At 43.3% G+C, this 15,422-nt stretch overlaps 1 protein-coding gene across 24 annotated transcripts in view; it reads right to left on the minus strand.

The window, feature by feature from the left end:
* ANKS1A (ankyrin repeat and sterile alpha motif domain containing 1A) overlaps positions 1-15,144 on the minus strand; it is a 195,060-nt gene extending 179,916 nt beyond the window's left edge. For all 24 annotated transcript variants that reach the window (XR_012433875.1, XR_012433874.1, XR_012433873.1 and 21 more), the window contains exon 1: positions 14,853-15,144. Coding sequence is in view for 18 of the 24 variants with exons in the window: in XM_045390210.2 (XP_045246145.2) it covers positions 14,853-15,040 (188 nt within the window). In the remaining 6 variants the exon portion in view is untranslated. The remainder of the gene's footprint in view (positions 1-14,852) is intronic.
* Positions 15,145-15,422: the final 278 nt, after the last annotated feature.

The raw sequence follows: 15,422 nt of genomic DNA on the forward strand, positions 1-15,422 counted from the left end.
ATACACAAATACTATGCCATCTTATATAAGAGACTTGAGCTGGAATTTTGGTATCTTCGAGGGCTCCTAGAATCAATCCCCTCATGGAGACTGACGGACGACTGTATTCATATTTTTTTTAAAAGACCCAGATTTGTGGCCCAAACTCATAGCTGATTCAATCCATCAGAAAATGTTTTTCAGCCACTGCTGTAATCCCAGCACCTTGGGAGGCCAAGGCAGGAAGATTGCTTGAGGCCAAGGGTTCAAGGCTACAGTGAGCTATGATCGTGCCATTGCATTCCAGCCTAGGCAATAAAGCAAGACCCCATCTCTATAAAAAATTTAAACATTAGGCAGACGGGTTGGGCACAGTGGCTCATGCCTGTAATCACAGCACTTTGGGAGGCCGAGGAAGGTGGCTCACGAGGTCAGGAAATCGAGACCATCCTGGCCAACATGGTGAAACCCCGTCTCTACTAAAATACAAAAAGAAAAAAAAATTAGCCAGGCATGATGGTGCGTGCCTGTAGTCCCAGCTATTCGGGAGGCTGAGGCAGGGGAATTGCTTGAACCCGGTAGGTGGAGGCCCCTGTGAGCCAAGATCACGCCACTGCAGTCCAGCCTGGCAACAGAATGAGACTCCATCTCAATTTAAAAAAAAAAAAAAAAAATTAGGCAAACTTGGTGGTGCATGCCTGTAGTCCTATTACTCAAAAGACTAAGTGAGGTTGGAGAATAGCTTGAGCTACAATCCCACCACTGCACTTCAGCCTGGGCAACATAGCAAGATCCTCTCTTGGGAAAAAAAAAAAAGTTTTTCTACATGATGATTTGCCTGTTAAACAGATAGAGGTTTATGGGCAAATTGGTGCAGTAGAATGACAACCAAACCCCACAACAAGCCAATTTGAAAGTACCAATATTAGGATAAAAAACACAGAAAAGAGAAGTTACAGGAAATGAGTTTTATGGATTACAGTGGGAATGCCCCACACATACATCCAAAAAATCTTGGGTTTAGCTTCTACTATATCATTCTGCTAGTACTAGTAGCATTATACCAAACTTATAATTTGGTAAATACATTCCTCTCAGCAAACACAGATATTTTTAAGTGACTGTGAAATTTCACCCAAAAGAATCAGGTCTTCATAAATATCTGTCAATTGAATGAGAAGACGCTAGGGTACCTGGACTGCTATTTTCATCAGTTTTCTTTGTAAATGAACTATAAAGTTTACAAAAGAGCATATGTTAAAGAGAAAGGTAACTGGAAATGATGGTATCTGAAGACAATAACAAGTCAAGTCTAACATCATAATGGATAAGGAAAAGGCATCTTTTTTGTTTGTTTGTTTTTTTGAGATAGAGTCTTGCTCTGTCACCCGGGCTGGAGTACAATGGCGTGATCTCGGCTTACTGCAACCTCCGCCTCAGCCTCCCAAGTAGCTGGGGTTACAGCCACAGTCCCCAGCCTGGAAAAGACATCTTTTAAAAAGACAGCTCTATCAATTTGGTTGACAAAACATAACTAGTAAAAGCACTGGACCTGATTTTTTATACACTCCTTCTTTTAAAAAGAAAAACTTAGGCCAAGTGCGGTGGCTCATGCCTGTAATCCCAGCACTCTGGGAGGCCGAGGAGGGCGGATCATCTGCAGTCGGGAGTTCCAAACCAGCCTGACCAACACGGAGAAACCCCATCTCTACTAAAAATACAAAATTAGCCGAGAATGGTGGTGCACGCCTGTAATCCCGGCTACTCAGGAGGCTGAGGCGGGAGAATCACTTAAACCCGGGAGGTGGAGGTTGCGGAGAGCCGAGATCACACATTGCACTCCAGCTTGGGCAACAAGAGCAAAACTCTGTCTCAAAAAGAAATAAAAAAGAAAAACTTAAACCTTAAAATGAAGCATTAAGCCCTGGATCATTTACTTGAAAAGTCTTTTGAAATTCTGCTCTGGGTCTGCTAAAGATGGCAAGAGAGACTGCTGATGAGTGACTAGCAAGAAAACTATTCTCCAGCTGAGTCTTAAACACACAATTATGGAGATAGCGATAGATTAAAAAGTAACAAATGTGGAATCTCTGCCAATTTCAATATCTAAAGTATTTTCATTTGTAGGTAAAAAGTAATAGGCCTATTCTATCACTGTTAGGTATACAGGACCCATAGGTATTTTCAGAGCTACTTAGCTAGAATACTACCTTTTCCTTATACTTCCACCACTGGGGACGCAGACATCTTTTTGGTAGCCATGATTCCACATAAAATAGGACCCTTAAAGGCCTTGCAAACAGAACACCTCAATCCTGTCCGGGCGTGTTGGCTCACGCCTGTAATCCCAACACTTTGGGAGGCCAAGGTGGGCAGATCTCTTAAGCCCAGAAATTCGAGACCAGCCTGGGAAACATGGCAAGACTCCGTCTCTACAAAAAATACAAAAATTAACTGGGCATGCTGTCATGAGCCTGCAGTTACAGCTACTCAGGAGACCGAGGTGGAGGATTGCTTGAGCCCAGGAGGCTGAAGTTACAACAACCTGTGACTGCATCACTGTGTTCCAGCCTGAGTGACAGACTGAGACCCCATCTCAGAAAACAAACAAACAACCACAAAAAAAACCACCTCAGCCCAGTTTTAGGCCAGTCATTTAAACACTATAAAATCATCAGTAAAATGGGCACTAATACTTGTATTGAAGGATTGTGAAGATTAAAGTACCAAGGATTATGGAAAGTAATATTTCCCATCCCATAATCCTAGGCTTCAAGATAGCATCGACAATCATTTGAACCAGCCAGATAATACTGTCTGAAAATCATTTTATGGGCAAACTAATTATTATTTGAGAATGCAAGTTTTGGTTGTTAATCACTAATGAGGGAGGGAATTGTTTAAAAAAACAAGCAGAGTTGGAAATAACTTCAAATACACAGGCTTTTGGTCTCTTGCCAATTGTTTAGATTCACTTCCCTTGTACAAACTTTGGCCCTGGTAGTCCATCTGGCAGTTTATGTAGCTTATGGGTCCAAAACTAATTTTTATCATTTTGAACTGGTTGTGGGGGGCATGGGGACCACTTACATTTTCTCACAGGTAAAATTCATGAACACATGCACCTACAAGAGATGAGAATTTTCTAGAAGTCTGAAAAAGCAATATGGGAGCTGCAGGGAAGTCCCCCACATTATCTAAACTAATATATTATTTGGCATAGACGTAAAGGCATTCTCCTTATCTAACTTTCCTGTATTCCAGGGAATTTGCCAATTAAAAAAAAAAAATGAGCCTACCTCACTTTATGTAGTCAAAGTCTTCCCAAAGGACTTTGTGTTACATTCTTGGGTAAAAGGAAGAAGTCCCAGTTGCATAATAACCAAGAGCAAAGTCTCTGGGGCCTGTCTGACTGGGTTCAAAACTAAGCTCTAACTTTTACTAGCTTACTGCACCTTGGCAAGCTACTTCATCTCTTTGTGCTTCAGTTTCCTCACCAGTAAAATGGCAATACTACTAGTGCCTTCCTCAAACAGTTGTTATGGCCGGGTGCGGTGGCTCATGCTTATAATTCTAACGCTTCGGGAGGCTGAAGCAGGAGGATCGCTTGAGCTCCAGAATTTGAGACCAACCTGGACAACACAGTGAGATCTCATCTCTATTTTTCTTATTAAAAAAAAAAAAAGAGTTGTTATGAAGACAAAATGAGTTAATATTTGTAAAGTGCTTAGAAGGGTATAGCATGAAGTGGTATAAAAGCAACCATTAAACTTAAATAAATCCCTAATTAATCTTCCAGTAAAATTTTATCTAAGCATATAGTAAGTGGTGGCTTAAGTCTCATCCAAAGAGACTGATTCTCCAAGTGGCCTAATGTAGTGCTTTATAAGCAAAAGTTTTGGAATCACAGAGATGCCAGGCTCTGCACTCCTCTGTGTGGCCCTGGCTTAGTCACTTTAACCTCTCTCTTAACTTTTGCTTCTTCATCTGTAAAATGGAAATAACAACAATTGCCTTGCAGGCATGTTGTGAAGATAAACTGAGCAAATACATGTATGTAAAGTCCTTGGCACACACAGAGCAAAGTATTAAGTGCTCAAGAAACGAAACCATCCCACCCATCCCAAATACACACACACACACACACACACACACACACCCCCACAATACTGCCGGTAGCAATACCTCTGAGCTACTGAGTTACTGACTTCAAATACTACAGTATGGGCTGGATTTTGCATTGAAGTTTGATCATGGCTGCAGGGCAACCTGAAGAAGCAAGAATCAGGTGGCTGGCCCCACTGAGGACAAAAGTCAATGCACAGACTCCATCAGGCTGGATCAGAGGAAGAGTGGTGAGCATGATGTGATAGTTATGAGCAAAGCCAGGACTGGGGCTCTTCCCCAGGCACAGCTAAGAGTTAAAGATCTAAAAACCACATCAGAAAGTCTGAGAACCTTTCAGACACTCAGGTAAACAGCCCTGAACTGATCTGTTTTGTAATTTTTTCTGGCCATTAGTCTTTTTGTAAACAGGTCTCAATTATAATTTAAAAGAAAAAATAAATTTGCGACCAGACTGGGCAACAGAGCAAGACCTCATCTCTACAAAATAACAAAGCTTTTTTTCTAATTACTTTTTTTTTTTTTTAAATAATAGAAACTGGGTCTCACTATGTTGCTCAGGCTGCTCTCAAACTCCTGGGCTCAAATGATCCTCCGGCCTCAACCTCCCAAAGTGCTGGGATTATAGGTGTTAGCCACCATGCCAGGCCATAAAGCTGTTTTTATTTTATTCTGCTTGGAGCATATTGCTCTATGCATTTGTATTATTAATGACCCTCTTCTAAACATTTGGTCTCTGAAAAAGAACCAGTAAAGCCCTAAGTTAACCATTAAAAGTCCTGGGCTTGCATAAAGTTTACTTTCTGAATATAAGTAGTATTTAGCAACCATAAATCAGTACATTACTTCCCAGTCAGAAGGACCCAGGAGATGTAAGGGGCTTCAGAATTATTATGAGTCCTCAAATTCAACAATACGTATGTTTCTTGTTGTTGCTTTTGAGGTGTAATTTGAATATTCAGCTGTTGATTTCTGCAACGGCTGAATATTGAAACTACACCTACCATTCTACTGAATATATCAAATGTTATAAGCAGAATGTACACACTAACTTATCCACATGCGTGTTCATCACAGAGCTGTTCTAATAGCAGAAAACGAAAAACAAACTCATGTTCCATGTCAGGAAAGGGGTTAAATTAATTACAATTCATACACACCACGGATATCACATCCATTTAAAACGAGGTTGAGGAGGACAGAAAATATAGGAAAGTGGTTTCACAATATAGTTAGTGAAAACGTGAGACAAAGTATGCACAAAATAATGTCATTTCTGTTAAAAAAAAAAAAGTTTGCACAGAAAAACAAAACAAGAATGTACACCAAAATTTCAAATTAATTTCTGTAGGAGGTAGAATTATAACTGATTTTATTTTCTTCTTTGTGCATTTGTCTTGCAATTTTTCTACCATAAAGGCAGAGGTTTACAGTCCCCCATCAACAATTCAGAAATCCAAAAAGCTCTGAAAATATATTTTCATAAGTTAGCAGCAAACTCATTTAACTGCAAAACCTGACCTACACTGATATGAAGCTGCTCCATACTTATCCTATTTAGTGAATATTTACAGGCTTTGCTGTAGAAATATAATGTTTCCAGGGTGCTGCCACAATCCCACTAGGGACTCAATATACAATATTGAGTCAGCACCCTGAAAACATATCTGGCCCCAAGGTTTCAAACAAAGGATTGTGGACCTGGACTGCTTTGTAACTTTGCCACCACTGCCAATTTTCAGAGTAGGACAATTTTCAGAGTCCTATTTTAAAAATAGGACTCTTCATAGTTTAAAACGTTGGGAGCTTCTGCTATGAATTATTATAAATGTTAAAATGGCAACATCAATAAAAGATACGTCCTTAACAGGGTCCTCACTCTGATTCGTCAAGGGTGGAAAGCATCTGGCTCCCATCAGATGATTCTAGTAGCCGAGGTTTACCAAGTTCTTGCCATGTGCCAGGGATTATATGCCTTATATCCTTTAGCTTATTTAATGCTGCTTTAGAAGATAGGTACCATCCCAGGCCCATTATACATATGAAGACACAGAGGCTCAGAAAAGTGACTTAATTTGCCTAAGTCACAAGGCAGAGTTGGGTCAGAGCCTGATCCTTAGCCGCCATGGTATGTTCTCACCACTTAAGCAAGCCAGGAGGCAGTTCTGCTTCCTGGATCAGTGGTAATAATAGCACAAACAGATACAACTATCTTATTTCAAAGCAGAGACAACTGACTTGTTTTAAAAACTCTTTTTTGATTTGTAAACTAAACAAACTTGATCTACAAATTACTGAGAAAGGATAAATATGAAGCCATACAATATAATTTCTAGTATTACTACCATTAACTCTAACCACACCAAAGTTATGTGAAGATGTTCTATGAATGTAACATATTATACGATATAATTTTCCCTACCACAGAAAATCTCCCAATAATCCTTCGGAAATCAGTGTGGGAAATATTTTCTGAGAGCTCTCCAAAAAAGAGACCAAGTTCCTACCCACAGGAGAGCCTGATTCTTCTAAGAACAAACTCTCCACTGTCTACTTCTGGGGTTTCCTTAGTGTTTCTGGGCTACAAAATCCAGTAATTTACTTTCCCTACGAAAGACTAGGGCAGAAATAGCCTGGACTTCCTTTCTGCAAACCAAAATTCACAGCTGTTTGGGGTGAACAATCCAATGTGGGAAAAAGAACCTCTTGAAGGGATTTTTCTGGCCAAGAATCCAACTTTCACTAGGACCATAACCTCCTATGACCCTTGAACATGCTGAAGCTACTAGATACAAGTCAAATTCTTCAGATCACAAGCTTGTTTCATTGTTTCCTGTCTCTAATTTTTGCAACTAAGAGAGTAAAAACTGAACTTCAGTTGGAGGATGTGAAAAAGGGAGACCACTGACTTTAAATCTTAAACTTTGTAGTAAATTTTTTTTTCACGGCAGCCTCAACCTTCCACCTTCTGGGCTCTAGCAATTCTCCCACCTCTGTGTGTCTGCCTCCTGAGTAGCTGGGACCACACGTGCATGCCATCACACTCAGCTAATTTTTTATTTTCATTTTTTTTGAGACGGAGTTTTGCTCTTTTTTGCCCAGGCTGGACTGCAGTGGCACGATCTCAGCTCATGCAACCTCCGCCTCCCAGGTTCAAACAATTATCCTGCCTCAGCCTCCCAAGTAGATGGGATTACAGACGCAGGCCACCACATGCAGCTAATCTTGTATTTTTAATAGAGACGGGGTTTTACCATATTGGCCAGGCTGGTCTTAAACTCCTGACCTCAGGTGATCCACCCGCCTCAGGCTCCCAAAGTGCTGGGATTACAGGTGTGAGCCACTGCGCCTGGCCTAATTTTTTTATTTTTTGTAGAAACGAGGTCTTGCCATGTTGTCCAGGCTGGGAAAATTATCTTTAATTCTAAGTAAATGCCTTATTCAGTTTAAGATTAGGCACCTTCTAGATTTTTACATATAAAGTAACTACCACAGAAGTCATTTCTAGGCATGTTACCTTTTTTTGTTTCTTTTTGTTTTTCAACAGGGGAACCACACTCTGCTTTAGAGAAAGCAAAAAATGTAAGTACAGCAATTCCAAAATGCAGGAACAGGGCTGCCATCCGAACAAAATCACATTTAAAGGGAGTATTTTAAGACATTCTTGGGCGGGCGTGGGGGTTCACACCTGTAGTAATTCCAGCACTTTGGGAGGCCGAGGCAGGCGGATCACTTGAGGTCAGGAGCTCGAGACTAGCCTGGCCAACATAGTGAAACCCCGTCTCTACTAAAATACAAATATTAGCCAGGTGCAGTGGTGCATGCCTGTAATCACAGCTACCCAGGAGGCTGAGGCACAAGAATTGCTTGAACCTGGGAGGCAGAGGTTGCAGTGAGCTGAGATTGCATCACTGCACTGCAGTCTGGATGAAGAAGTGAGACACTGTCTCAGAGGGAGAAAAAAAAAAAAGGCCAGGCACGGTTAAGCCTGTAATCCTAGCACTTTGGGAGGCCGAGGAGGGTAGATTGCCTGAGCTCAGGAGTTCGAGACCAGCCTGGGCAACACGGTGAAATCCCGTCCCTACTAAAATACAAAAATTTAGCCGGGGGTGGTAGCACGCGCCTGTAATCCCAGCTACTCAGGAGGCTGAGACAGGAGAATCCCTTGAACCCGGGAGGCGGAGGTTGCAATAAGCCCAGATCGCACTATTGCACTCCAGCCTGGGCGACAGAGAGAGACTCTGTCTCAAAAAAAAAAAAAAAAAAAAGAAAGAAAGAAAAGAAAAAAAAAGACATTCTTGAAAAACGATTTTTAATTAATTTAGTTTAGTGGAAGACCCAGAAAACTGTTATGCTAGTGGATAGTTGCATTTTATCTTGTTTTTGCATTCTCTTAGAAGAGCAGGAACTTATACAAATCCACAAGATCTGTTTCCAGGCCCTTCCATTCTACAGTCCTTACATGCTCAGTGTTGCCCTCTGCCTTAAGATGTTAAAATCGGCCGGGCGCGGTGGCTCAAGCCTGTAATCCCAGCACTTTGGGAGGCCGAGACGGGCGAATCACGAGGTCAGGAGATCGAGACCATCCTGGCTAACACGGTGAAATCCCGTCTCTACTAAAAAATACAAAAAAAAAAACTAGCCGGGCGAGGTGGCGGGCGCCTGTAGTCCCAGCTACTTGAGAGGCTGAGGCAGGAGAATGGCGTGAACCCGGGAGGCGGAGCTTGCAGTGAGCTGAGATCCGGCCACTGCACTCCAGCCTGGGCGACAGAGCAAGACTCCGTCTCAAAAAAAAAAGATGTTAAAATCATTTTGCTCAAAATAGGCACTTTCGAAAGAAATCTGACACAGTAGTGGGCAAAAGTAAAAAGGTCAGCATGAGAAAAGGCTGTCATGCCATTATAATCTCCAAGCTTCAGATCCATTCTGGGAACGAATAAAGGACCATTTCAATAGAATGGTTATGCTAATCACTGTTTAAAAAATAATAACAATAACAAGAGGAAGAAGTCTAGTCTGGCATGGTGGCATGTGCCTGCAGTCCCAGTAGCTTAGGAGGATGAGGCAGGGGGATCAATTGAGCCCAGGAGTTTAAGGTCAGCCTAGACAACATTAGCAAGACTCCTGTCTCAAAAATTTTTTTAATTAAAAAAACAAAAATCAAAGTCCTTAAATAAGTATTAGGAAGCTTTCTTTAAAACAATGAATTACTTGTCATATTTTCTGACATTTGGGAGAATCTATTATTATCCTCCAAATGAGATCCATTTTTCAAAATTTTTCATGCTTCATTCCTTATTTCAGAACATTTTCACATCTTGGGAAATTCATATATGTTTTGGAATAGTTTTCTTTTTTCTTTTTTTTTTCCCCCAACAAAATGGCAGCATAAAAATTAGTTTACAGCCACATTCATTGCTACTATCTATAAATTTTCAGATTCTCCAATAAGTCCCCTTGGCTTCCTCTTTTCTTATTCGCCCTTCTCATGCTTGAGAAATTAAGCATAAAATATTCCTAAACCATGACACAATCTCCTCAACCGTGATCTTTGGTTTAGTTTCTCTGTGCTTCTGAACCCTAAGAAGTACATTTCACTTTACTTTTCCATTCATATACTTCAGTATTTAGTTCATAATTCAATTTACAGTTTGAAGCTATTGTGACTGGTTTTCTTTTTTCTTCTTTTTTTTTTTTTTTTTTTTGCAGGGGGTGGTGGTGGGGGAATGTGGTCTGGCTCTGTCACCCAGGCTGGAATGCAGTGGAACAATCTTGGCTCACTGCAGCCTCAACCTCCCAGATTCAAGCAATTCTCCCACATCAGCCTCCCGAGTAGCTGGGACTACAGGTGCACACCATCACGCCCGGCTAATGTTTGTATTTTTTGTAGAGATCAGGTTTTAGCACGTTGCCTAGGCTGGTTTCAAATTCCTGGGCTCAAGTGATCCACCTGCCTCAGCCTCCCAAAGTGTTGGGATTACAGAGGCAAGCCACTGTGCCCTGCCATGATTGGTTTTAACATTTCCTTTTCTCAGATCTTTTTGGCCTTTTAGTTGACAGAATTTACTTTTAACCAAATCTTACTATATTCTTATACAGGAGTTTCCTTCTTGAAAATCAGTGTTTCACTATAACTCTAAACATAGCAAACTCTCTGTTACATGAGAATTTGAGTGCCTGCTACGTCCCCAGAGCTAAAAAATACTGTAAGTTAAGAAGTTTGATAGAATGCCTGTCCCAAGCTCCCAAGGTATAGACCAAAGGCATGCATCCATTAAACAATCAGAAAATGAGTTAGTATTATATAAAGTATAATCCATGCAATCCAGAGCCTCTGTAAGCCTAGACATTTTGGATAACTGTGCTTTCTAGATAATCTATTGCTTATCCTTTTAAGTAACAAAAATTATATTTAAACCATTTTGGATAGAAAACTATGTATTTTTCTTCTTTCACTAACAAGATATATTGAACATAATTTAATCTTTATTTGATGGTTAACAGTCATAATAAACATAAATCATAGCACAAAGATACAGTAAACTGATGCTTGGGGCTTACATAGGTATATAGGGCTATAGACACTTATGTTAATAGCTTCAAACAGCCAGGAAGTAGGATAAATTATGCTAAATTTGTATGCTTTCTCTGTCTCCTTTTTGTTGACCTGTGACACAGACATAGCATACTACTATAAACTCTATCAGGGAACAGAACATGTATGAAGAGAGGGGCTAATTCTGATAGCGCACCTACAATGTCCCAGGTCTCAGACATATTTTGCAGTGCATCTAGCAATCACTTGGTCTGGCACAAAGTACATCATAGGTAAACATTGGGTATATGAATGATTCCTCTCCCTTATTTACTCTTTCTAATCTGCCATGCTTGGAAAACAGATCCCCAAGCATGAAAAAACACCATTTAAAATGTGTCAGGCAGGGCGCTGTGGCTCACACCTGTGGCCCAGCACTTTGGGAGGCTGAGGCAGGAAGACAGTTTGAGCCCAGGAGTTCGAGACTAGCCTGGGCAACATAGTGAGACCCCAGCTCTACAAAAATAAAAATAAATAATGTGTCTGGCATGGTACTTTGCACAGAACAGGTGCAACACAGCAAAACTCTATGTGCTAAACTGAGGATGACTAAGATTGAGGACTTAGAATATGCCAGGAATTATGGTAAGTCCCTTACACGCATTATCTAAGATGATACCTATAAGGCAGATAGTATTATCCCCATTTTACAGATGCAGAAATTGAGTATCAAAGTGGTTAACTTGAATAATGTCAAGCAGCTGGTCAGTGGTGGCAGTGGAATGTGAATCCAGGAAGTCTGACACAAGAACAAGTGGTCTTAAATATAATGCTATACTGTCTCTGAATAAATATCCAGTAAATAAGGAAGGCTGGAAGAACACAAAGTTTAAACAACATTTTTTTCTAGTAGAAAGTCTTTGCTGACTTTCTGGTTCTCAGGTATAGTATCAATCAGTGACGGTTACTACATGTAAACATTATTCTGACAGGCCAAAGCAATCAACTGTGAAAGCTAGGCAAGCAAAGTACACTACAGATGATGTGCTCCAAAGACGTGGAAGCCTGAGAGATCTGTGTGTATTAGGGTCATCAGGAAGGGCTTTAAGAAGTTAAAACCTAAGCCCAAGCTGTGTAGAGGAAAAGGGATGGGTAAGAGAAGAGGGGCATTTTGTAGCTTAAGAATAAACACAAAGCCTTTGTGGAATATGGGGTGGGGGAACATAAACAGGTGAATACACAAACACATATGTGGTTTGGAACAATTATTCCACTGCAACTGTAAGCTCCTATTCCTGCCAGCTTTACTTCATTACTCAAACACCTGCACAAAAGCAAGTTACAGTTGGCAGTACAAGTAGGAGTAGAATATGGCAGCTAATACAAAGGCCAAATCTGAAGCTATGATTCCACAACTCTCATTAAATAGTCCAGGGTCTTTAGGGGAGAGAGGCTTGGGGGTAGACTTTACTATGTCCAAATCTAAAAAGGGAGGACATACTGACCTAGGCACGGTCTCATTTGCTCAGAAATCTTTCACTAGCTTTAATCAGAGTCACCTCTAATTAGTGTAACTAGTGCCTCCAGATCCTCCCTGCCCCTAGGAGTCACAGGAATGAGAGGCTGGGAAGCTCTTAGGCATTTACCCTCTCTACAAAAGACATGGAAGAAAGTCAAGGGGAGCCAGCTCTCTAACTCTGGGGAACAGAGAGTTAACACCCACACTTTATGGCAGAGACGGGACACATCAGCAAGAGGCCCAAAGTAGAAGCATTGTGCTCAACAGGTTTCCTAGTATTGCTTAACTATATTAACTATATGGCAGTTAAATCCTCAGCAGAATTTCAACAGTCTCTGAGTGAGCACGCTAAGAATAACTTGACCTGAGGCTGGGCACAGTGGTTAATGCCTGTAATCCCAGCATTTTAGGAGGCCGAGGCGGGCGGATCACGAGGTCAAGAAATTGAGATCAGCCTGGCTAACATGGTGAAACTCCATCTCTACAAAAAATACAAAAATTAGCTGGGTGTGGTGGAGCGTGCCTGTAGTCCCAGCTACTTGGGAGGTTGAGGCAGGAGAATCGCTTGAACCCAGGAAGGCAGAGGTTGCAGTGAGCTGAGATAGTGCCATTGCACTCCAGACTGTGAACAAAGCGAGACTCCGTCTCCAGAAAAAAAAAAGAATAATTTGACCTGTACTTGAAGGTGGGAGATATGAGAAACTTCTCACTTTAGCAGGATATGCTGAGGGTTAAGATATCTCTGGAAAATCTCCAAATGCTATGTCATCAACTCATTAAAGACAGAGGCATCTCCAAACCTGTACAGTCTTGTCGCCTTTCAGACATCAGAACTGCAGAGTGGCAAATCCAGGTGAGATCCAAAACCCAATTCATGCATTCACTGTACATTTATTGAACACCTGTAAGTTGTCAGGCACTGATCTAGGGACTGAGAATATAAACACGATATATGGAAGTATACCCATCCATTATTATTTACCTTTATTATGCCCAACCTCTCAAGGGTCCAGGCAGGAAGTTCTTCTGTTGCCTCAGGAGCACCAAATAAGTTTCCGTTCTCATTTCTGTGCCTCTGATCATGGGATACCCACCTGGAACATGCCCATAATAACTCACCTACCCAAATCCTCACATCCTTCAAGACCAGCTTAAGTCTCCCTCCTTTCGGAAGCCCTGACCTCCACTCCATCCCTAAATGATGTCTGTTCTCTGACCTGCTAGCAATTACAGTGAGTGATACCATCCACCATCCATTTACTTAGAAATTTATGGTCCTCCAATTGATACTTTTATTTCTTCAACAAATCTTAAGTACCTACTTATACTGCTTTCAAAATCTTCCTGTAAATACCTGGGTTGGTACTCAGTGCTTAATATCTATTAACAACAATTTATTAGCGCCTTAGGCTTCTGTGGTCCAAGCTCACTCAAACTGAAGTTACGTAAAGTAATGGGGAACAAAAGCTAACGAAGCCATTTCTAAATGAACTTCCACTTCTTAAAAACCTCAAAAGAACAAGGAAGGAAAAAGAAATCAGGCTATGAAAGCGCTGCTGAACCAACACATTTAACTCACACTGACAAAGCACCTCCAATCCCCCTTCGAAGCCACACAAAACTGATCTTTTCCCCTCGGTCCTTACAGTTCCAGATTGAAGCGTTTAACAACAGACCTTGGAAAAGTTTACAGCATTCCTCGGTTTCCTAAACAAGTGTCTCTGCCTTTATTTCTAGATGAATAAACCCCCGGATGAATCCTGCATATGCCACTTAGACTAATTCAATACGGTTCACTACAAGGAACTACAATTTGAACTTCAAGCACAAGAGAGGCTAAAAGACGAACATCTTGAAAATGATAAATCCAGAGGCAATTTTAATATAAACAAAAGTGAGGGGGCGTGCGCGGTGGCTCACGCTTGTAATCCCAGCACTTTGGGAGGCCGAGGCGGGCGGATCGTGAGATCAAGAGCTCGACACCAGCCTGGCCAACATGGTGAAACCCCGTCTCTACTAAAACACAAAAACTAGCCGGGTGTCGTGGCGGGCGCCTGTAATCCCAGCTACTCGAGAGGCAGCCGCAGGAGAATCGCTTGAACCCGGGAGGTGGAGGTTGCAGTGAGCCGAGATCGCGCCACTGCACTCCAGCCTGGGTGATAGAACAAGTCTCCGTCTCGGGCGGGGCGGGGGGGGGGGGCGGGAAAAGCGAGGTCCTGCGTAGCCTGGTGGAAGGTTCCAAGTTCCTAAGAGAAAAAAATCAATAGAATTTCCTCCAGAGGAGCCTCGAGATTCTACAAGGCGTGGGAGTTTCTGCAGGAGGTGAGGGAGAGCATATGTATATATATGATATACATATTTGCTCCAAATTGGCTTTTGTGGGCTACGACAGCTGGCACCCTGTAGCGAGCGAGGGTGAAGCCCGGCTGTGCCATGCGGCGGAGGCTGCCACCTGGGCACTCCCACCATTCTTCGCAGCCGGCTCAGAACGGGAGACCAGGCGAGCCCGGAGCAGCGTGGACTCGGACCCGCGCGCCCTCCGGTATCCTGGCCCGTGCGCCGCCTGCCTCGCCCCGGGCACGCCACAAGCCCACCCCGCCCGAGTCTCAGGACCCCCGATCTCTCTGGAGACCCAAGAGACGGGTGGGGGAGAAGGGGTCTGCAGGCAGCGGCCCGGCCCCGGCGCGTACCCACCTGAGCAGACTGGAGAGGGGGTGGCTGGAAGAGCCGAGGCCGCCGCCGCCGCCGCCCCCAGAGCCGCCGCCGCCGCCGCCGCCGCCGCCCCCAAAGCCAGAGGAGAGCCGCTTCCCGGACAGCAGCTTCTCCACCGCCGGGAGGTGCCCGGTGCGGGCCGCCTCCAGCAGCTCCTGCTCCTTCCCCATCCCCAGGGCCGCCACCCGCTGGACCCCCCTCCCCGGGGCTGCAGCCGAGCCTGCTCGGGCTCCCAAACTTTCCGTCTCCGGGCAACGCACCCCCCAAACCGGCTGGGGACACCACCCCCCCTCCCTGCCTTTTCTCCACGAGCGCGTCACTTCCGGGATCCGGCGTCACGCGTCACCGCGCCCCCGCGCCCCGCCCCCTAGCTCACCTAGCTGGGCGGGGCTCCGCGGACCAGCGCAGGTGGATTTTGCTGTGCCGAGACAGGCCTCACGGGTTATGGGGACAGCGCCTTGTGGGTCCCCATTATATAGGTGGAAAGGGACAAACAGGCCCACCTGTACGCGCCTCCCGAAGTGCGCTCCTTCCCTAAACGTTTTGGGAGCT

Source organism: Macaca fascicularis, chromosome 4, assembly GCF_037993035.2.
Source record: "Macaca fascicularis isolate 582-1 chromosome 4, T2T-MFA8v1.1".
Lineage (NCBI taxonomy): Eukaryota > Metazoa > Chordata > Mammalia > Primates > Cercopithecidae > Macaca > Macaca fascicularis.